General features: G+C 42.3%; 1 protein-coding gene across 1 annotated transcript in view; it reads right to left on the reverse strand.

Moving 5' to 3' along the window:
• The window catches only part of FRMPD4 (FERM and PDZ domain containing 4), a 697,120-nt gene that overhangs the window by 70,869 nt on the left and 601,875 nt on the right, over positions 1 to 24,376 (reverse strand). Inside the window, exons 6-7 of the mRNA XM_037157582.2 lie at positions 6,629 to 6,789; positions 2,149 to 2,251 (exon numbers count right to left, since the gene is read on the reverse strand). Coding sequence (XP_037013477.2) covers positions 2,149 to 2,251; positions 6,629 to 6,789 — 264 coding nt within the window. The remainder of the gene's footprint in view (positions 1 to 2,148; positions 2,252 to 6,628; positions 6,790 to 24,376) is intronic.

Consider the following 24,376-nt stretch of genomic DNA (forward strand, 5'->3'; position numbering starts at 1 on the left):
TATTTGGGGTTTTAGACTAAAGTAGGCTTAATGAAAGAAAATGAAATTGATTACCTTAATATCTCCTAAAGCAGGGCTTGGCGAACATTTGCTGTAAAAGGGCCAGATAGTAACTATTTCAGCCTTTGTGGGCCACAGGTCTCTGCCACGGCTACTCAAATCAGCCATCACAGAGGAAGCATTCTTAGACAAAATGTAAACCGCCGGGTGTGGCTCTTTTCACACAAAACTTTATTTATGAACTCGAAAATTTGAATTTCATAGGATTTTCATGTGTCGCAAAATATTCTTCTTTTATTTCTTCCAACCATTCAAAATGGTGAAAACCATTCTTAGCTCATGGGCTGTGCAAAAGCAGGTGGCCGGCTGGATGGACCACGTGCAAGCTGTTGCTCACTGCCCCTCTTCTAATTGGTTCATTTCCTCAACAAATACTCATTGAGCTCCATTACACAGAAAGTCCTATGCAGATTTCTGTTGCCAGAGATGTCATTTTCTTCCCTAATGCACCAAAGCAGAAGGAAAAACTGATTCTGGGAAAAAAATCTTTCTAAAGGCCCCTGGCAGGATTGCTAGGAAATGATCACAGTTTAGATAGCTTTTACTCCATCTCTGACCTGCAGAATGCAATTCAGTCACAGCACACACAAACACAGATATTTTATTTCTTCTGTCATCCCCCAGGCACAGACATCAATAGGACAGATCACCAAAGAGGCGTGTGACCAAGGGGAAACAAAATGGCCATGTGACCTGTCATCAGGCCCACACATGGCACTCCACGATGCCATCCCCACCAGGCTGAGGGCCTGCTGGATGAGCTATGTTCCCGCTGATGAGCACCCATAGCTCAAAAGAAAAGTGGTTCCAAATACTAATGGTGCGGCTTCCTGCCAGGGCTCGAAAATATGAAATCACTCCAGATTCCTATATCCCTGATCCACAGGAAGGTTGGAGGCACTCCTAGGTCTCACTCCTGATGCAGGATGGCTCTGACATAAGCATCAGGGACCACTCCTAGGCAGGAACACACTTGGAAACTTGGATGCCCCATGAAGATAGGCATGACCTCGCAGCCAGCTGTAAATGTTTCCTTGTTAGGCCTGGGCTACAGCAGGGTGACTTACTTTGTGGGACTGAGAGTTTTCCAGGACGTGGCCCTTTCCTTGCTGAACCTGGGATGGTTGGTGGCCCTACAAGACAGCTTCCTCTATTTCTATTTATCTTCTTGCACAGATACAGGACCACACAATGCTTCTCTGTGAAGCAGAAGCTGAAAGAGGCTTAGGAAAGAAACCAGCTCTGGAAAACCCCAGAAATATTGCCCCCCCTTTGTGCTTGTCCCAGCGCACAGATGGACCTGTGGTTGTACAAGAGCAGAAATGGTAGGAGATCCCTTTCTCAGTTGAAAGTGTTCTGATGAGTGCGTCCCTAATGTAACAGGTGCAGATTTGTTTGGAAAACGTCAAAAGACCCCTTTTGCCCTAAATGCACTGAATAAATGTAACTCCAGTAGGCTTTTAAGAAAATTCTTGACCAACATTTTAACATCACATTAAATATATTTTCTGGTGCCGACTGAGAACATCACATAACAAATTATTTACATCTACGATAAAATGAAACCAATCAACCAAGCACATTTTTAAACTATCCTAGCTTTGATCTAACTATCCTCTCACCTAGGTTGATAACCTCCAAATTCAGTAATGCATTACTTGGTGGAGTATGAAAAGTTGGTGAACTATATGTTTTGGTTCCCATGGGATTATGTATATAAAATTAGTCTTCATTTACCCTGAATTCAGGTATCACACTTTGAGCTCCTTGATTATGAAACACCAGCATGTTAGTAATTTGGAAGGAATAAAACACACCCTTTGGATACAGTGACAGAAATAGGACTCAAAATCCATTTTAGATGAAGTATATACACTCTGAATGTTAATAATACAAAGTGCGCAATCTGGTGCCTTGTGTCTGTGGCGCATGTGTCTCAAGTTAGAGGTCAGCACTGTCAAGGCAAATGTGTGAGTCTGTGTTTCTCCCCTAACCTGGCCCCCAGCAGCCCTCCCTTTACTGCATGAGGCCTCAGAGCTGTACATCAGGCTCTTCAGCTGGGCTGGGCACAGTGATCAAAGTACCCACCTGACCAGATCGATGACCCGCTCCCTTGGTGCAGCGCTCACCGGCTCATCATTGATCATTACTATCTGATCTCCTGGGATCAGCTTGCCTTCCGAGGGGCCACCTGCAAACAAATGAGAGTGAAGTGCGGTGAGAAGATCATTGCTAATCAAAGCATCAGTAGCCTCCTCTTCCAATCAAGATTAACTCTGAGCAAATGATGCTATCGGGGAAAAAAGGAAACCCAACCCCACCTGGGTGTCCTCTGCATCTGTCCTTCTCAACTGTGGCAGCACAGTAGAAAGAACTGGGGCTCTCTGGATAAGCCCGAGGCCCAGGCTGCACTCTGGCCAATTAAATCAGAGTCTTTGGAGGTGGGACTCAGGTATCAACATTTCTCTAAAACGTTCCAGGCAAGGTTGAGACTCCATGGCCTAGCGGTGCTTCTAACACTGTAATGGGCATAGAGTCACCAGGGGACCTTGTTAGCCTGCAGACTGATTCAGCATGCTGGGAGGCATGTGGGGGCAACATAATGCATTTCTCACGAGCTCCTGGGTACTGCTACTGCTATTGGTCCACCGACTGAACATTGAGTTTCAGGGCCCCTAGAAGACAGTATCCCGCAACAGGTAGCCAATCAGTTGTATTGATGCCCTGCAGCCAAACCTGCACCCCGCTGGGCACACCTGGAGTGGAATAGCATTGCATTTATTTACCCATTACAACTAGGGGGCCCACGCGCTGCAGGCAATTGGAAGGCAGCCCAGTGAGAGGGTGGTAGGAAGGACTCTGCCCTAAGGATGTTGGGGGATAATTCTATCTGAGCATCTTAAGAATTCTTGTCTGAAAGTTGGGAGGAAGGAAGCAGGCCTGAACCTGGGACTGGTTAAAGGAGGAGCAGCCACTCATATCAGCTGGGTGATGAGGCTGTTTGGTCATTTTTGTGGTACAGACTATGCGGGCATAGTGTTTGTGGCTGTGCTCACGTGGGATTACGGAGGACTCTTATGTTAGTCCCAATCCATCATAGTCACAGAGCAGCCCTGTCTGATGTTGATGTTTGGTGGCATTGCTCATGGTCAACAGCAGAGCACCCAGGCTCAGCTGCGAGGGTCTCCAAGCTCCGGAGTCCAGGGGCAGCTTTTGAAAGGAGACGGTAGGGAATGAGCATTCGTTGAACACTTCTTATGCGCCAGGCAATGGCCGAAATGCTGGGCCTAGTAACCTCACTGAACACTGTAACCCCTTCAGTATCATGAGATAACTAAGGCTAATGCAGTTAAAGAGCTGGCTGGAAGGACAGGCCTGGATCTCAGCTTAAGTCTGTGGGCTCTTATACAAGTTCAGAGTGGCTAACATCTCTTTTGAACTCGCTCCTATAACTTGAACTTGAAAGTTGGTCACTTCCAGGTCTCTTGACACATAAAGTTAAAGCCATAGCTGCATCAACCACATATTTGTATAAAATAGAACCTGTAAACAAATACTCCACTGAGCTGGAATATTCTCACATGTATAATGCAATTATAGTCCACGTAATGATATGGTGCTAAAATGCTAACTTTCTTCCCAGAGGTCTGTCCCTGGGTCATAGGAGCAGCCAGAAGCATTATGCTTCTAATGCTGTCACTGTTACTGAGCAATTGAAGTGAACTTCACACCCAGAAGAACATGGAACTCAAAGCAGTGTAGCTGTTCTCCACCCACCCAGACGCTTGACTTACGTGTCACTCAAATTGGAGCATAAACTTGATCTTCTTTCTCAGGAGGAAGCAGTGGGGAACTTTAACATGTCCCTACATGAGTGATGCAAAATATTCATTTTGAGATGTGGGAACTGAGAGTCAGTGTTTGTATACACAAGTAATTCTGAAAATCACTTGGGAGATGTCTTATAACTGTTGGAAAATGTGCTACCAGTCGCTCCAATTCAGTCAAACAAATGGTTGGAAATCAAATGCTGGTCAAATACAGAATATAGTTTAGACTAGTTGTTTGAATGACAGACTGCCTAGTCTGATGTGCAAAGCACTTGCAAATGAATAGGACATACTCTTACATTGGACCTCTGCTTTCGAATCAAACTAAATATTATTTTTAATTAAGTAACTTGAATAAAAAAGCCAGGAGCCAGCAACATATACTTTCCTCAAAAATGTTAAGGAGTGACCCCCATCAAAGGATCATTGCTGACCCTCTAGTCTGAAGGCTGGGCTGCCTGGTATAAAAATCCAGTCACGTTGCTGAAATCACTCAGGACTTCAGGAGAGTCATTTTCATGATAGACACAGTAGATTTGACCAGCACTTACACTCATAAAAATGACTGGAAACAAGACTCTTTGACCTCCGTTTTCACCCTTTTCTACTCTTCTCAAAATTATCTAACAGCAGGTGTTAGTGTCTGAAGCTAAAGAGAGCCGAGGACAAGGAAGGGCTGAAGGAGCAGCCAGGCAATACAAGAAACTGAAAAAGGAGCCTTCAAATCTCCAGTCAGCTCTCAGAAGGATGCACACTGGAGAGAACCTTATCACCAGAGATGTGAAAATATCCCTCCATTCTGAAACAGCATGCCAAATGGAATCCCAGTTAGGAAAAAATGTAGCTATACACACACATATAATCTTACACGTATGTATATGATAGAAAACATATGTGTATGTGTGCACAGAACTGTGTACCAGATATATGTTCTCTGCGTATACATTACTAATGTCCGACTCTCAGCAGTAAGAGCTTGGGTGATTTTTTTTCATTTTCTCTTCTATACTACCTAGTACATTGTATTTTTAGAAACCCTGCGTGTTATTTTATCATAAAAAGTAACAGGTCTTTTTTATTTTGAGAATAAAATTCTCAATTGTGTTAAGCGCAACAACCCCACACAGAGAATTGAAGTATGATCCATGGCTAATAAAATGAAAAGCTTGGGAGACAGAGTAAGAAGTGATGAGGCCGTGGTAGGAGTGAAAAAAATAACACATTCTCTGCATGAGCTGAAAGTGGTTGACTATTCTGTGGTGCTTGTCCTGGGTTGTATCATGTCAAATTATAAAATATGAAAAACTAAAGTTAACATAAAAATCTGAGGTAGCTCACTAGTTGGATTTCATTTCCCTGAACTGACAGACTCAGCTGACCCAATGTTCTACAGTTTACTAGTAATAATCACTATGGAAAAAGTGGAGAAACCAATATTCTCCTAATGTATTTTATTCTCTCCCCAGCCCTGTAAGGTAGATGCTATTATGATCCTCATTATGCAGATGATCTAGAGAACTTGCAGCAAACTGAAATGCTGGGGAGTTCACATGGGAGCCAAAGTCTCTAATAAGGGGCAGAGCAGGATTCCCATCCATCAAACCCAGGCAGCCTGACACATGAGTCTGTGCTCTCTACCGGGGAACTCTGCTACTAACTTGCAAAATCCCAGAAGCAGCATAGAAGACGGATTCCATCCAGTGGAAGTCCATTAAAATGAATACATAAATATGTATAACAAATAAACACTAAAAAGAGCACTGTCTCTAAAAGGGGAAAGGTAGCCCACTGCAGGCAATTGCATCATTATATTCAACTGAGTTGCTGGTGGAACAGCTGTAGACTCCAAGGAGAATGACTGAGGGGAGCACATTAATTATCGTATCAGACGGTAGAATTTAAGAAATGTGCCACGCACAGTATCAGTCAGTGTTTACTGTACGACAAACCACTCTAAAACTTAGTTGGATGTCCAATACTCATTTCTTCTCATGCTTAGGGTTCTGTCGGATGACCATAGATAGGCTAATCCACGCCACATTTGGCTAGGCACATCCGTTTCGCACTGCAGATTAGGATGTACTTCATTCTAGGTGGCAGGCTGCCTAAGTGTTCATGTTTGGGCTTAGATGGAAGGGGTAGCATTCACTTGAGAAAAATTCTTGTGGTCAGGGCAGAAACCAAAGAAAGAAGCTCAAGCATATTTCCAGGCTTTGCCTATGTCATCTTTGCTAGTATGCTATTGGCCAAAGTCAGTCACCTGGTCTAGCTTAACAGCAATGGGGTAAGCAACTGTCTTCTGCCTCTAGTGGGAAGGGAGAGTAGTGCATCTCTATAAAATAAACCACCACCAATGACTAAATCCTGCAGTCACTTAAATAAATACCACTTCCTACCTTTTTTTCACTGAGAAGTTCATCAGGAGCTTACTGAAATACAGTAAAGTACCTGCCTCTTATTTCTATTAATGCATTAAGAAGTCAGTCATTTCCATGGTTACAAATGATGGAGCAGTGTTTTCCTAAATAAAGCAATGTAATGGATTTATCAGTCTAAACTGTGTTTCCAGGACCATTTCTGTCCCTCTGATGGTTGGTCTCCATGCAGGTGTTGGGAAAATTCAGCTAGCCTTCACAGCCTTTAATGAAACATGAAACTCAGGAAAATGAACAGTAGTCCTTCCGGCAGATGAGTGAACGATGTTCCCATTGGACTGAGGTGTGGGGTGGGATGCTTACCTGGCGTCACTGAGCGAACAACCACTGGCTTTTCACTCCCTGCCACGAAACCGAATCCCAGGACAGGGTCCCTCCTCATCTCCACCTTTCGTGGGGCTGGAGGGATGATTTGGCAGCTGTCGAACCGAGGGTCGTCAAATGGGACTGCCTGAGTCATGTGACTGTGAAAAAAGCACAGGCAAGACAAGTGAGGCATCAGTGTATGTTAGGTAATGGCCTGGTAATCCCATTGCCCCCCATTTCAAAACTTTCTATTCTCTTTTGTAGAGAGTATGAGTGATGCAGGGAGATCCACACTCAGTCTTCTTGCAGCCACCTTGGTCTTTGAATCCTCTATGTCCACCTTTGCTTTAGGCCTCTGCACTGACTGTTCCCCCAACCTGAAATGCTTGTCCTGCCGATATCTGTATAGGCTATCTGTAAGGTTTGTCCTGCCTTACCTTTCCCAAATCTCTGCTCAGATGAGACCTCTTTTAAGAGCTCTGTTCTGGTCACTCACTTTAAAATTGCAATCTTGTTCCTACACACCCAGCTCCCCTTACTGTCTTCTACTTTTCTTCCCATAGGACTAATAACTTGCTAATGTCCTGGGCAATACACTCATTTTCATTGTTCTGCTCTCCATGCTCAATTGTAAGGTCCGTGACAGCAAGGCACTTGGCTTGATTCAGTGATTTATCTCAGACACCAAGAATGGTGGCTGACATTAGCAGATTCTCAATGAATAACTGCATGATAAAATAGAAAGATATGTTTTCAATAGAAAATGACCCAGTTATAACTGATGTACAGAGAAGGAACCTCAGTGACATACATGGTTCCCAGTGCCACAGAAGTGATGGGGTTCACTTTGGTGGCACTAGGTTACCCTAGTGTCAGACACAATCCCCCTTTCCAAAGAAGCTGAGAATGGAATTCTTAGCATTTCTACCCTGGAGAGGTTTTTAAATGATTTCAAGGAACGTTTTTGTTCACACCTACACTTCTGAAGTCCTGTCAATAATCAAAACACGCAACGTGTTGGGCTTTCTAAAAGCTTCAAAATGCTTCCACAAATAGCCCATTTGATCCACAAAACCACCATGAGACTGAGGGAGGAGGGAGGATAGTATTATCTGCATTTCCCATCAGGGAAACTGAGATAAAAACGGTGGCTTGTAGTCACGCAGAGCTTATAGCTGGTATGTGAGAGTGTCGGGTCATGAACCAACTCCCGTGACTCTTAATGATGCCTTCACTCACACACATTACCCAAGGCACACTTCTTTCAATGGTAGAGTTATTACTTTGAATTCTAAAAATCTCCTTAAAGTAAAGCAAACCATTATTATTTCAATGATGTGGACTTCCTTCAACATTGTTTCTCTCTAATCTTCAACAGCTGAAAACAGATCATTTATAAATACCCTGAAAGATGCTACTTTGTATGGCATCTGAATGACATATTGTTCAAATGTAATCAAGACAGAGAAGGATTCCCGTTGTCCTTTGTGTAATTAATAAGAGTTAACAAAAATCAATGGAAACCCTCCAGAATCTGTCCTTTACGCATCTATCACTGACTAGGAAAATAAAGTTTAAAATCCCTTCGAAACAGAAATGTCTTTTGGATCCAGCTGCTTGTGATCTGGAACGTGAGGGAAAAGAGAAGTGTTCGTTGAGAACTAACAAGTTGTGTGTCACGTGCTGACCCTCATCTGTTATCTTATTTCATTTTCACAACACCCCTTTGATGGAGCCAGTTGATGCACCCCCCCCCCGCCACAAATGACAAGAGACGGAGAATAACTGGGCCAAGGTCACATGCTTCTCAGGTGTAAGCCAGGTGCAATTCACACCATGTCTTCTGACTCTGAGTGTTCTGTGCTGGACCAGCTACGTAATTTGCAAGAACAGTGTAAAATGAAAACGTGGGGTCCCTCATTAAAACATACTTAAGAATCTCAAAGAACAGACAGGGAAACCCAGCTCAGGGCCCTGTGTGATTGCACTGGTCACATGTCCATGAGGGTGGCCCTGGTGGTGTGCTATCCCCAACGCCCCAACACCATTCTGGAAACTGCCAGGCTCAGAATGGTGGCATAATAGGATCAAAGGGGAAGGGCTGTCTTATGTGAAATGGCAGGTGTTTGGCCACAGAATTTAGACAGGGCTACCATGGTGGCATGCATGCTTGGGATGAAGGGAGGTGGGGGATCTCAGGTGGGCAGGTCACATGGTGAAGTATGGTAGTCTGAGGACCGAATTCAAGACTGTGATTAAACAAGCAAAACTAATGCTGAGTGAACCCTGGTGTCCAGCACAGGAGCATTGGACAAGGGCCTGGGCAGGGAGGGACTGAGACACAGGAAACAGGTGGAGAAGTCAGGGCTGGGAAGCAGGACACCGGGAGGACCTCTGATGTCCCTACAGCAGCTCCACGGCAGGAGCTTGATCCCCTGACATTGATATATCGCAGGCCTGAAACAGGCATGGCTGTGTGTGCCTGGGGGAGAATGGGGTCCCCTTGGGGGGGTGGCCAATGATCTGACCTTGTCCTTGTCTGCTCTGTAAGAGGGCTCCAGCTCAGAGCTACATTGGCAAATGAGTCTTTACTTTTATGCCTGGAAGAAATGAAGGAAAGGGAGTAGGGGAAACCATGTTTTTAGAACCTGGCCCCGAGCTCTGAGTTGGCACCATAATCCACAGAAGACATACTCTGAATAAAGGTATAAGTGAAGGGATTCGCTAATGATCACGTGTTGAAGAATAAAGAAGTTCCCCTGCAGACCAATCATATCAGAATATCTGAGGATGGGAAACTGGATCAATTTTTTAAAATGATTCCCGTCCTGGCTGGTGTGGCTCAGTGGATTGAGTGCCAACCTGTGAACCAAAGGCTCACTGGTTCAATTTCAAGTCAGGGCACATGCCTGGGTTGTGGCCAGGTCCCCAGTAGGGGGCGCATGAAGGATAACCACACATTGATGTTTCTCTCCCTCTCTTTCTCCCTCCCTTCCCCTCTCTCTAAAAATAAATAAATAAAATCTTTAGAAATAAAAAAAATAAAAAAATTCCCCAGGTGATTGCAAAGCTCAGCCAGGTTCAGGGACTATTCACCTGCCCAGGGAAGGGTGGGGTCTAGCACCCCTTCTATATAAAAAAAAGGGAGCACAAATGATGTCCAGATTACTCCCTCTCATATACATTATGAGTGTAAGTTAAAACATTGAAAGTATCTGTAGCTTGATTATCCTCTTGCCAATACACGATAAAGTAATAGTCTGCAATTTTTAATACTTCCTTCATTTGATCACTATTATATTATTTTATTAATACTTGGCATTTATTAAACACTGATTTCACTCTATCCATTTTTCAAATGCTTTCCATATGTTAGTTCACTTGACTTTCCCAAACAACTTCATACTGTATTCATTTAGTTAACAAATATTTACTGAATGCCCACTGGATTCTCAGTTCTGGGGACACAATAGGAATGAAAGCAGAGTAACAAAATAAATTGATCACTTTAGTTTTCAGAGCCACAGAATAAACTAATGAATGACTACAATTTATGGCATATCAGCTTGTTAAGAGCACAAGAGAGAAGAATAATGCTGGGAGGAAGAATAGAGAGCTGCCGGGTGAGGGGACCACAGTGAGATGCCAGGGAAAAGGAAATGCCTGGGAGAGACCACCAAGGACAAAGGTCCTGAGGCTTGCTGCACTGGCTGAAAGCATGTCTAGGGGAGAGCCCAGAGGCCAGCGCCGAGGGGAGGTTGAAGGCAGTGAGGGGTGCAGTAAAGAAGAGCTAGGGGGACATGGAAGACCACAGAAGATCTTGGAAGGACTCTGTGTATTGTCCTGGATGAAACAGAAGCCATTGTGAGGCTCTGAGTGCAGAACTAAGGTTATAGCCCCTGAACCAGACAGAAAGGGGCACCAGTCAGAGAGAATTTGTTTCCAGACCCATTGCATGGATCCTAACAAATTGTCATGATGCCTTGCACCAGGGTGGGAACAGCAGAGACAAGAAACTGTTGGGTTTTTCTCGTACACTCTGACAGAGCAGGGCTGCAGTTCCTACTCTGGAACCTTCTTCCTGCGCACACAGGGTGATCCAGTGAGGAGTGATCTATGAGCATGTTATCTAATGCAAATCCTATGTCCTGATAGAGCCAACTTTTGGGAGATGTTTTCTCTGCAAGGAGCTAATGCTTTCGGTTTGCGCAAGGAACACACACATGTCCACATATAAGTGAACCTGAAGACTGGGATGGTGGTTCAGTCAGACTTTGGAGCCAGACTCCCTGGGTTCAAATCTTGGCTCCACCACTTCCTAGTGTGCAACGTGTACAAATGACTTCATCACTCTGTGCCTCAATTCCCTCATCTGGAAAATGGTGATAATAATGACAATAACCTCAGAAGAAAATTGTGAGAATTGGATGAATGAATAAATGTAAAGCACTTAGCAAAGTGTCTGGCACACAGTAAGCAGTCAAAAAGCCTTAGCTGTTATTTTGATATCTTGAGGCTAATGAATTAAAAGGAATAGGTTTTAGACATCATAAACTCTTGCAATCTTATTAAAATATGAAAACAAACTCAATAACATTTTAAACACCTACAGCCCGATTCTCTGCAAAATGACTCTCACATGCTATATAAACGCTGAGGCCTTCGATTTGAAAAATCCTATGAAAAGACATGGACACAGTAAAGACAAATTCAAATCAATACACATGAAGCAGTATGTATGAGAATAAAGAAGTAATGAAAGAAGAATAAAACCCTACCTCTTCAGAGACCGAATCATGGTGAGTTAAATTTTCCTCAACTATGGGTCTCGGTCTCTAAGTGAATGCTGGTTGCATCCAGGGCTGGGGAGTGAGCCTGGGCCAAGGGGAAAATGAGACACACGACTTATGTTATAAGGGCTGGGACATAGGGTCAGGACCTTTCATCCCAGCAAATGCCATCCTCTGTGTCAATAGAGAATCTGACGTCGGTCCCTATCATTTCATCGTTATTTCCCTACCAATATAAGGTTTCAAAGTCACAACTAAATGTTTATTCTGTGGTCACTGTCTGTTTGATCATTTTCATTGGTTGTTTTTGGTTTGGGGGCTCTGGGCTTTTTTGTGGGATTTTTTTTTTGCTTGCATTTTGAAGGCAACCTTTGGATGGCAGCGTCATTTTCTTGCCCCAGAGGTCATATTTCAGAATAAATAAGCTAAAAATAATCAACCTCTCTCTGTTTTCCAGTAATGATGAATCCACACAAAAATGTTCCCCCCCGAAACATCCTTTTGTTGTTTGGAGACAAGTACTTTTTGCAATGTTTTTTATAAAGATGCTTGAGTCCTTTTATAATGAGCTGAAAAGGCCACATTTTGTTTTTTACCTGCTGAACACGCTTCAGTGCACTCTGCCGCTGAGACGGAAGAACATGACCAATGAGCTACGCACACCTCTGGCCCCAGCCCCCCGCCTTCTCCAACAAACGCACAAATAGGTCGGGAATCTATGACCTGAAAACACATTAATTGTGATGGAAAATGTGTCCAGAAATGGAATGAGCAAACTTCCTGTTTCTGACAAGCTCACTTGAAAAGGAATGATGGTCAACCTGCTGCCTAGCTTCCCCTCACAGGACAAAAGGGATTTCCTTGAACTCTTGGAGCCCTTCCTACTCAGCAGAAATAAAAGTGTGTGCATTCAATGTATCACACGAAATCACTTTGACTAGCAGGCAACACCCTGTAAGAAAACCTAATTCCAGTTTCCCTTGTCCTCATCGGAGCAGCGAGGGCCTTGTTTGGAGTATGTGCTGAGTGGAAAGGTCCTGGAAGGAAGAACCACATCTCAGATACTGCCTTTGGTGTGGAGTTAAAGAATCTAGGAAGATGGTGGCCCGTGGGAGCCCTTGGTAGTTAAGACTGGAATGAAAAAGAATATAAATAAGCCTATACATTCCAGTGCTGGAGTCCCACTTGAGAAAGTCATGGTTGGTGTTACCTTTTAGGGAGGGCAGCTTCAATGCCATGAACGAATCAATTGACTGTATATCATATTCCTACCTTGAATGCCCCTTTATTTGTGCCCCAAGACATGGTTCTTCACTGAATGCCACACTGCTTTTTAGTTCCTTCCCGCTGCCCATGGTACATTTCTCCACCCTTTAACTCTGCTGATATCTCCCTGCCCAAAGCATATTACACGGCTCACCCCAGACATGAGAAGCAAAGAACACTCGTGTAGTTGGACCTGTACTCCTGCTTCTCCGTCACCACATGGAGAGGCCCTTCTTAAGGCAGCCATTGCCCCTTCACCGTGGGCTCCAGACTGGACACATGTGGAAAAGACCAGAGCAGGCACCTCGGGGAGGAGCCAAGTGGAGCAGAGCTGCCACCCCCTGCCCCAGCCTCAATCAGCCAGCTGAATGAGGAATAATAAATGATGATTGAATTTTTTTTGGAATGTTTGTTATGCACCCAGTGCTCACTGATACAATCTGGAAATAGTGCTTCTGATATTATTTTAAAACCCTAAAATTACACATTCCAAAAGGATTTGCTCTAACAACCACATTCCCCAGACCATTTGTGACTGAATATGTTATACTGAACAATTACCAGACACTTCCAAAGGAAATAACTCCTGTTATCTCTGTTAACATGGCAGCCATAGGAACCCCATGGTCATTCCTGATGACATTCTCACATCCCTGACTAGACTTGGGTGGTGGCGGCTCCCAACACAAGGGTTGACGATGGGTAAACCCTACTGTGACATGTGAGTGAGCCTACTGAAAAAAACTCAGGCCCTGACCGGTGTGGCTTAGTGAGTTGGGCATCATTCCACAAAACAAAGAGTCACATATTGTCTTCCCAGTCAGGGTAGATGCCTAGGTCACAGGCCAGATCCCTGTTTGGGGGTGTGCAAGAGGCAACTGATCGATGTTTCTCTACCTTTCTTTCTCCCTCCGTTTCCCCTCTATAAAAATAAATAGAAAAAATACATTTTAAACAAGTTCAATAAAAAAAAAGCTCTGAGCAAATCTGCTGAGTTAGGCAAACCATAGTTCCCCAGAACAAGAATGTAAGTAGGAAGGAAAAAGATGGTGGAAGCGAGGACTGTTAAAGTTGACAGGTTACAAGAGACAGGTCATGAGGTAGGTTAGACCTCAAGACAGGTTTCCAGCAAGTCAACATTACGATGATGTATTTTCCCCTCCCAGGTCTAATAAGGTGGATAGGCTTTTGTACCCCCTGCTTTAGGGAGGTGTACAATGTGCACTATGGTGCCCAAATCCAAATGTTTGAGGGGAAAATATGAGTGTGTATTATACATGGGAATAGTGATTACACACCATGGGTATATTACTCCCATGTACAATGCGTACAAAAACCATGGGTGGTCATTATACACAGCAAAATACGGTAGCATGGCCCAGAGCAAACTCAGACTGCAGATAACCCTCTTTCCTGACTTTGTTTCCTAAAAGCCTGAGCAACTTGCTGAGGAGGCAAAGGGCAGGGACCCCTGTGAGGTGGCAGAAACTTAAGGAAAGAGAGCTTGGTGGTTTGTGCAGCAAGACTCCGAGACCCATAGGTTAAGCCAATGGCAGAGTCAGTGAACTTCAGGGGCTCAGACTACGGCATCTTAGGAGCAGGTAAGGTGGACTTAAGACCATAAAGTGCTGCTCAAATTTCTGCTCTGCATGGATTTCTTCTATATTCAGCAAGACTGCATTTGAACTCACAATCCGCAAGAGCTTAACAGGATGACACTCCCACACGAATTTAGGGATAAGGTTTCTTTGTGCTGTGTTAGAAAACAGAAACTATGAGCAAACAAAATCTTTGAGGGAAAGGAAAAAGGGGACTTGGAAGAGAAGTAACTGATATGGAGAGAAACCATATGCTGTAGAGTGATATCACGCTAGGAGATCCAGGAAGTCCTGCTAATAAGGACCCTAAAGGTTCTGCATGTGGAACTATCTCCTGTTCCCAGGAGGCTGGGAGGCTCAGCCACTCTACAGTTCCATTCTCATACGTCCATGCAAGTCCATCTCTCTTATGATTATAGGCATTTCTTGGATGCTATAGGAATTGTTCTTTTAAAGATTTTCCTTATATTTATTTTTAGAGAATGGCAGGGAGAAAGAGCAGGAGAGAAACATCAATGTGTGGTTGTCTCTCCCGGGCCCTACACTGGGGACCTGGCCCACAACCCAGGCATGTGCCCTGACTGGGAATCAAACCAGAGACTCTTTTGGTTCACAGGCAGGCACTCAATCCACTGAGCCACACCAGCCAGGGCAATATGGAAATTTTTATATGGAATTCCCATTTTGACTTTAGCAAATCTGGGTAAGCCTTGGTCCTTTGGAATCCAGAGAGTCTCACTAAATCTTAACACTGGACATCAGTTAAATTTAATATAAACATAAATAACTGCACATACTATGTTTCTAGCTCACATAACATAGTGAGGCTCATGCTTTTTGCCTTCATGAATAGGCATATTGGGGGTTCAGCAGAACTTGACCTTGAGGAATCTTTTCCACAGACCACTGTCAGTCAATTCTCTAAACACGTCAGGAACATTTAAAGATTTAGTACTGTTTTAGTTAAGCTTGCAAACTTCCATAGTACTTGAAAAGCAAAAAGAATCCAGAATGTTTAAGCTTAGAAGTCATAAAATGGAGAATTTTGCAGTGTTTGAAATAAATGGAACTTCTCCTTGATGGGTAGCCTAAATATGAAAATTTCAGGTCCCTTCAAATTAATTTATAGATTTAATGTCATCCAATAAAGAGAGCTCAACAATCCTTTTAAAAGAATTCAATAATGAGAATTCTCAATTTCATATAATAATATAACAACAGTCTGAAGAAGAAAAATGCTCTTGTTGTCGAGCCCACCAAGATACCAGAACCTATTATAAAACACAATCCCTGTGAGAACAGTACAAATACAGCAAAGTATAAAACAATTGTGTATCTGCTCTGACTGGAACAAAACAAGGGTTTCAGGGTAAATTTAGAGGCGGCTGCCCAAGAATTCAAAGCAAGCTCTGGCACCAAAGAAACTCAAGTGCTTTAGTATGTCAACCAGATGGTTGTTTTGGAAGAGAAACACACTAAATTACAGTAGAGTGGCTATGAACATCTTTTGTCCTACACAGGGGTTGTTGGCGACCTGGGGACAATGAACTAAAAGAGCTGTCTCTTTAGACTAAAGGCAATATTATAATAATAAATGAGAAAGTACCTCATGTTTCAAATGCAACTTGGACGGTGGCCAGGATATAAGGAAAGAGATGTTGGGAAATGGGTCTGCCATTATGTGTTTGTTTTACCGAAGATTATACAAATCTGTATCTGGGCAAACAGCAGCTTTTGAAAACTTGGGAATGGATTTTCCTAACCTGTTTTCTAATCTTCCTAAGGAAGCATTTTAGTGAATTGGGAACTCATTTGTTATGCATAATATATGCAACAGCTTCCATGTGCTTTGGGAGAACAATGGAGGTACATCAAGGAACACGGAACTTTTTCAGCAGAATTTCAACAAAATCCCTTGCGTACATGGGTTTGAAAAAGAGTATTTGATGATCTAGTGGACAAGCTGGTAAACCACTTTGCCCATTTATTTCATGTTTCTCTGATTCCTTTTTTCTCCCATGACAATGATTAAATGCAAGTAGAAAAATAAGCTAAATGTGTAAGCTTTTTATTCAATAAAGTGGAAAACCAAGATGCTTGTCTCATGTGCATGTATTAAATTACTTTTTCTCCTGTTAATCTAGTCCTCTGTCAGTTTTATGATTTCACTACCAACTGTGAGAATAAAGGAGGTGCTAAGGGCCCAATTTGATGACTAAGGAGGTCTGATAGAAATGAAAAGGGGCAGGTAAGAAAGCCAGAGCGTAATGGAGTGAACTGACACTTCAGTTTTTATTAAGACCTTGTGATCTCTGAATCTTCTCTGCATTAAAATAATTATTCTTAGCCCCACCTAAAGAATTTAGTTTCCTTAGACATAAAACTACATTACTGCCCAAGATCACACATTTTTTCTGTTTTGGTTTTGTTTGTGTGCTTGTGTTTCCCCTGTTTTAACCCCAGTACATGTGAACAGAACCTCACTGCCCCAGCCTCGTGCCTGGCTGCTTCCTGCCTGTTCCAAGGTCTGCAGATTGGCTCCTATGCATGGCTTCCACTGAGTTTAACCAATGGGAGGTGCTGACAAGACAAAGTGGGGTAAGGAGGAGAGAGGGATCAGAGTATTTATTCATACTACCCCTCCTTACTTTGATAAGTTCTGGAGTGACTCCATCTACTCTGATTCCTTTCCCTATCAAGCCTGTCCTTTTTCACTGGTTCCAGAGCTGACCAGACACTGTGCCAGGCCCCTCAAGGTATAGCCTTGCACACAGGTCCCAGCTGCTGCTGTCCCACTGGCTCTTAAATGAGACCTGTGGGTTTCCCCATCTGTGCTCACATTTGTTCGTTTCCTACCAGGCCTCGGAATGGAGCATCATGCCTCCCTCTTTCAAGAAGCCGCCTTGTATATCTCATGAGACAAACACTGCCCATGGATGGCCCTGATGGGGAGGCCACTCATCCTGGCTTCCAGGGAAAACTGCGATTCCAGCTTCTTGTTTGATCCTAAGCCAAAAGCGGTGAACATTTCTTCACTGAGAGCTGCACTGAGATGAATTATTTAGCTAATATTTATTTATATCAACCATACTTATGTTTATACCAACCATTCTCAAAAATGAGCAACAACAAAACCCCAAAATAAATGCCAATGAAACAAACATTTCTTTCTGAATGAAACACATTTTCCACATGTAAACCTAAAAATACAATGAAGGCTTTGGGTTCATATAATAACCACCATGGAATCCACTTTTACTCACTCGATTTAATGGAAATGCTATCTCTTCTTGTCTTAACCAAGGCATGCTCTCTTTGTTGGTCTCTCTGTCAATGTAGTCATCATAAACTTTTATGTTTGGTCAATATTTCCCACATAGCAAACCTTACAGACATAGAATAAAACCTATAAGAGAAGACACATCATTGAATCTGACAGCTACGCGAGACCTTGGGTAATGCTTCCATGTTTTAGAAGAGTAGACTGCTCATTTGAAAATTTCACATACCATGTTCTTTTAAGTTGGCAGAAATTAATTTTTCAAATCCAATCAAAATTGGTCTTTTGTTCTTTATGGTAGATCGAATTTATCCACCATTTATTCGATGACTAATTATTAGAAATTTTCTATGTGCCCGGAGCCCATGATATGGGCTGTGGTTCAGACTGACAAGCTTCTGATCTACTGCAGCCAGCAGCAAACTATACCCCTGGGCCAAATATGACCTCTACCTGCTTTGGTAAGTAAAGTTCTATTGGAACACAGCCACACCCACTTATGCATTGTAGTTGCTTTCACACTACAGTGGCAGAGTTTAGTAGTTGTGACTGAGACTGTCTGGGCCACAGAGCCTAAAACATCTGGTCCCTCATAGAAAAAGAAAACTATCGGTCCTTTACAGAACAAGAAAAATTACCAAACCCTCTGCTGGTGGAAGAAGCGAGATAATGAAAATCAAATAAATATAAACTGTATCACATATTAGGAGAGGCTGATAGTTTTTATAAAGAAAAATAGAGCAGGATGGAGAATAGAAGAGGGCTAGATTCTTAACAAGATGGGAGTAGAGGCTTCTCTGAAGAGGTTACCTGTGAGATCTGAATGAAGCGAGGGGTTGAGCTGGGAGGACATCCATGGGAAAAACATTCCAGGTGAGGGGTACAGATGTATAAAGGCCTGGAGAGAACAGACTGAGACTGTTGTTTCACACCTGCATTTGTTTCTTTATTTAAAAAAAGTATTAGTGAGCCCTGGCTGGTATAGCTCAGTGGATTGAGCACAGTCCTATGAAGCAAAGGGTTACCAGTTAGATTCCCAGTCAGGGCACATGACTGAGTTGTAGGCCAGGTCCCCAGTGGGGGGCACATGGTAGGCAACCACACATTGATGTTTCTCTCCCTCCCTTCCCTCTAAAAATAAATAAATAAAATCTTTTTTAAAAGAAAGTGTTATAAAAAAAAGAATGTTATTCATTTTGAGGATTATAGTTCAAAGGAAGACAAAGCTTACACAGAAGCCAGACTGACACATTTTGCCAGTCATGCTTTCAGCTTCAGCAAACAAGAGACAGTAAATCAAGGATCTATTAGGGCTTGGATAAATTAATGTCCAAAATAGGTTCCATCAATTCATGATCAAATTTATCCTTTAAGGATCCAGTTCTATTTGTCAATACCACTACTGAAAACCATTTGAACAATTAGTCTATGATCAACAGCAAGTTCATCTATCCAGAGAGCTTTTTGTCATCATGAAAGACAATGAATTTAGGGCCCACAAAATGCTTCTTGACTGTGTCTTGTGAATCTAATGGTAGGATTTAAAAGGGCAAAATGTTTGTCAGTTTCCCTAAAGCTGCAAAGTCCCTACAGCTAGGCTGCTAATCAATTACAATAATTGAGTTCAGTTCAATGTGTTTAAGAGATGACTTTTCTCCTAATGACACTCTAATGTGTCAGAGGCAATAATAATCAAGGCACATTCTTGGATTGATTGAGATGCTGAGAAGAGCTGGTTACTCTCTACTTGACCTTATACCATCAACCTCAGATATGCCTTATTCCCAAGGATCAAAAATTTAAAAGATTGGACTCTGGCTGGTGTGGCTCAGTGCATTGAGCTCCAGCCTGCAATACAAAGGGTCACTGATTTGATTCCCAGTCAGGGCACATGCCTGGGTTGCAGGCCAGGTCCCCAGTAGGGAACACATGAGAGACAACCACACATTGATGTTTCTCTCCCTCTCTTCCTCCTTCCCTTCTTCCTCTCTGTAGAAATACATAAATAAAATCTTTAAAAAAATGAAAAGACTGGTAATATAGGAAGGTAGCCACACACTATATGCTCAGAATCACATGGTCTGTCTGGCAGTAACCAGTGTAAACAGTACAGTATGTGGATGACTGTAAGTTAATGTGAACTGAAGTGGAGAAAAGGCTACAGAACACTTTATTTATTTTATTTTTAAAAGATTTAATTTATTTATCTTTAGAGGGGAAGGGAAGGAGAGAGGGAGATAAATATCAACGTACAGTTGCTTTTCGTGCATTCCCTGCTGGGAACTGGCCTGCAACCCAGGCATGTGGCCTGACTGGGAACTGAACTGTGATTCTTTGGTTCACAGGCCCGCATTCAATCCACTGAGCTATACCAGCCAGAGTTAGAACACTTTAAATACCACTATGAAAATCTACTCCTTCAGAATATATTGGCATCAGTACATTAGAAAACAATTTAGTAGTTAGTCCAAGCTTCTATACACACCCCTGACTTCTAGGTGATTGGGTTGGAGCCAGGTGCCAGGATCTTCAGACCGTGTCACCATCCTTCTGGAACACTTGCTGGACAGTCCTGTGGTTTTAAGCATGCACTCCAGCTAGAAGTTAGAGGTGCTGATGAGCAAGGTCAAGCTCAGGAAGGGGGGTTGGGAGGAAACCTGAGATTTGTTGTCCCACACCAGTCAGGCAAGGCCTTCTATTTCAGGTGGGTGGAGAGACCAGTCACAGTAAGTACAGTGGTCAACATCTTGCAAGATTAGGAATCTCCTATCACCGATCTATCTCCTTTCCAAAGTAGAAATATTAAACTTCAAATAATTGAAGAAAACTCCATGATGTTCTGATATTTTTCATGATATCTACTTTGAGTTATTTGCTTAAATATATTTCATCTTTGAGACCCAACATAGTGGACAACCTAGATCATACTTCAATTCTCCCCATTAATTTATTCAGCAGCACCCAGGAGTCTGTTTTTAAAAGGCAGTCCAGGTGATTCTGGTGCAGGGCTCGGGACCACACTTTGAAAAGCACTGGCTCAGTGCAAGACACCCAGGGAGAGCGCTCAAGATAGGGAAGAGCCAGCTTCCCCATGTCTTGAACTTGGTAGCCACCCTCCCTGCACTGCTGGCTAGATTGCTGGCCTCTATTACAGCTTCTTACTCCCCTGTGATTGCCTTGAGAATCTGTTTCCGGATGGAGAAGCATTGAGAGGAGGCAATAGCAATTCTTGATGATAAACGATTCTATGCCTTGAATTAACATTTGCCATTATGTTAGCATGATTCCAGACCATGGTCAATGATTGAGCAGCATGAATATTAGAGGCATGGATTACTTTAATTTCTTTTCCTGTGGCTACTGCAACACAGACTGGAGCTGCTGAGAACTGGGAAGATTCCTACCTGAACATCTAAAGCCCAAGTCCATTATTTTCTGCAATAGTTAATAACACGTGTCACCTGTATCCATTTTACTACATGCAGACTTTTTATGATCAAAATTGATGTTTAACAAAATAGGACATATAGGTCTTATATTTAGCAATTTCATGGATGTCTAATTAACTTGTCATAATAGTATTCCTTTAATTCATATTAAGGGCTAAAAACTACTTTGAACCTTTTTTAGTGTGACACACTTTCTGGGCACATGAGTCATGGGGAAAACAAATAGAAGACTTGGGATAAAATGCTGAGGCAGTTCGCCCCAACACATCTCCACTTTTAAAAAAGAGCAGGAAAGCTTTAGGCCCTTCTCTCTTTCTTACAAGTGGTTTCCATTTTCTTTAATAATTTGCATTCATGTATCAAAAACTTGTCATATATGTTTTTAAATCAGGCACTGTGCTAAATGCTGAACAAATGAACCATTACCATAACAGCAGCAGGTGCTGCTAACGTTCACTAAACTCACCAAGTACCATTCTTGATTATATGTGTTCATGATTACACTTCACAACGAACCTACTAGGTGAGTAGTGTTCTCACCTCATCTGCAGTTGAGGGACTGAGCCACAGGCCAGTCATGTTATCGGACTTTCAAAAGTTAGTCACTGCCAGGGAAGGGGGCTCCCACTGAACCATTACATTATGAAACAATACATTCTCTAAAAGAAAATGGTACCGATGATTGGGAAATAATGCAAGAACGACACAGCATAGGGACTTGGGCTCAGAAATGGAAAATACCAGGTGGCCTGGAAGTCCTGTTAAGACCACATGGTCATAAGGAACATGGGAAAAACTGACAGCAAAAATGCCACCAGCCCTGCACTCTCTACTAAAAAATGCAGAGGTAGCTAATTTTATCATCCTTCGAATTACCTGCTCAAACTACTGACCTGCAGGCACAGATGATCAAAGTTTGACCCTGAAACAACTTTCCTGGGGGGGGCAGTAATGAGCAGTCCGCCATCTTGGCCTGACAGGGCCGGCTGGGACAGTTATTAGACCATGCAACCAGAGAAGGAACTCACCCCACCCTGAAATGGAAAATGCCTTAAGCCTGCCATTTTCAAAAAGCCCACCTTTTCTGGAAAGCCCACTTTACTCCCAGCTTATAAAAGCAGCCAATCAGGGTCAGCCCCCAAGCCAATTCTGAGAATATCCCTGACCTCTGTGCTGTCTCCCTTGGGCTCCATCATAAGGTTAAGAAAATCTGTCTGGAAACTCCCTGTGTTTTCCTCTCACTTTCTATTGCAGGGAACCCAAGAACCCCAATGCTGGTAACATGAGGGAAATTGAAATCCCATGAAAAGAATAAACTATTGTTTTAAGTGAACTTAACTGAATATCTATTTGGAAGGTAAATAAGCTAGACCAAAAACATTTCATATGCAAGGCTTCCCATAAAGAAGATGTAAGACATTGAAGCAATGAAAGTACTAGAAGAAAACACTAAAGACTACATTTGAAGTCTTGAAGTTGGAAGGGCATTTCTAAGCATAACATGAACTTCAGAAGCTACAGAGGAGGAGACAAACTGGTTCAACTATATACAATTTCAAAGGACAAAAGCATAAGCAACGTTGGAAGACAACACACTGGAAGAAAACTTTTGCATGATATAAATCTGACAAATACATAATATATATAATAAGGGGCTTAAAAATTCAAAAAGAAAAGGTAATACAAATTAAAGAGTGGTGAAATCTACAATCATACACATAGATGAAGATAGTATTAATGGACAACAAAGTTCTAAAGGGCATTCATTCTTATTAATAAATGAAAAGGAAAATACTGGTATGGCACTTTTTTCCCTTTGAATAAAAGTGTAAGGGGGTGCAACCTGCTTTTGAAGGATCATATAAGCTTTCGGAATTTTGATGCACCTCAGCAAACTCATTTCTTGAACTGTATACAGTAAGAGAACTGGGTAGAGGAATGTGCCTAAGAATGTGCATTACAGCTCTTTATTGGAAAAGAAAGAAAAAAGAGAGAACATGAGAATGAGGAAGTACTCTTGGAAATTTAAATATATGATTTCACATTGTATTCAATGGAAAACTTGAATAAAAGTTTTAAAAATCTTACAGAGTTGAATTAAAAGACAACAGGTGGCCCTGGCTGGTGTGGCTCGGTGGATTGAGCGTGGGTCTTCAAACCGGAAGAATGAGGTTTGGTTCCCGGTCAGGGCACATGCCTGGGTTTCGGGCCAGTTCCCGGTGGGGGACACATGAGAGGCAACCATTCATTGATGTCTCTCTCTCTCTCTGCTTCCCTTCCCTTCTAAAGATAAATAAATAAAAATTAAAAAATAAAAGACAACAGGTTAGAAATACAAGAGAAAATTTAAAAAGAGCCAATAATCAATTTAGAAGATCCAACATATAATTGATAAAAAGTTCTAAAATAGAAAAGAGAAAATAGGGAGAAAGGAATTATCAAATAAATGCATCTGAATAGTCCCTGAGTGGAATGAGCTGAAAACTTGGCCTTAGAGGCTTTAGCTTGACAAGAAAAGCACCTTCACACCTGAATGCATTGCAATGAGATTGGAAAACACCAAAGATTCAGAAATGATCTTTAAAGCCATAAAGGGAAAAGATACATTAAAGATAAAAGTAAAAAAAAAAAACAGATTATCTAACTGTGGAACTGGAGGCCTGAAGGCAATGTAGCTGGACTTAAACTTTCTGTGAAAAAATAATTTTCAAGCTAGATTTCTATGGCAAGTGAGAGGGCAGAATGATGACATCTAGTCATGCAAAGATTAGAAAGTGCACTTCCCACACACGTTTTCTAAGCAAGTTACCTGAAGATGTACTCGAAAAATATCAAGACAAAGGCATGAGATCAAGGAAACCATGGATCCAACATGGGATAAGAAAGGTGCGAGGTCATAGCATGACGGATTTGTAGTGGCCAAGGAGGTCGTCAATCCAGATTAGAGCAAAAGGAGGAACTGAGAAGGGAGGTGCCTGGTGAACACAGTGGTTCCAGAGAAGAACAGAGCTCTTAAGACAGAACTTGCGAGGAGGGAAATAAGACACAGAAAGAGACTGCTAGAAGAACAAAAAAGTTTACAATAGTGCCAGTATAACCAGCAATGATCAGTTATACTATGAATAATACTTTTGTAGTAATAAAAGTAAAACTGTTCAATAAAAACTGTTTAGTTTGAAATTTTAGAATCAACTTATAGCTGAGGCACAAAAGGCTCAGTAATGGATACAGACCAATTGCAAATGCTTTCAACTTTTGCAGTAGTAAAGACAAAATATGGAAGATAAAAGGTGGGAAAGGAAAGGGTAAGAAGAAGCAAACAAGAAATGTGCATGAATTATTATACATTTTTATCTTACTAA

Source organism: Artibeus jamaicensis, unplaced genomic scaffold (genome assembly GCF_021234435.1).
Source record: "Artibeus jamaicensis isolate MK-2021 breed Jamaican fruit bat unplaced genomic scaffold, CSHL_Jam_final scaffold_1283, whole genome shotgun sequence".
Classification (NCBI taxonomy): domain Eukaryota; kingdom Metazoa; phylum Chordata; class Mammalia; order Chiroptera; family Phyllostomidae; genus Artibeus; species Artibeus jamaicensis.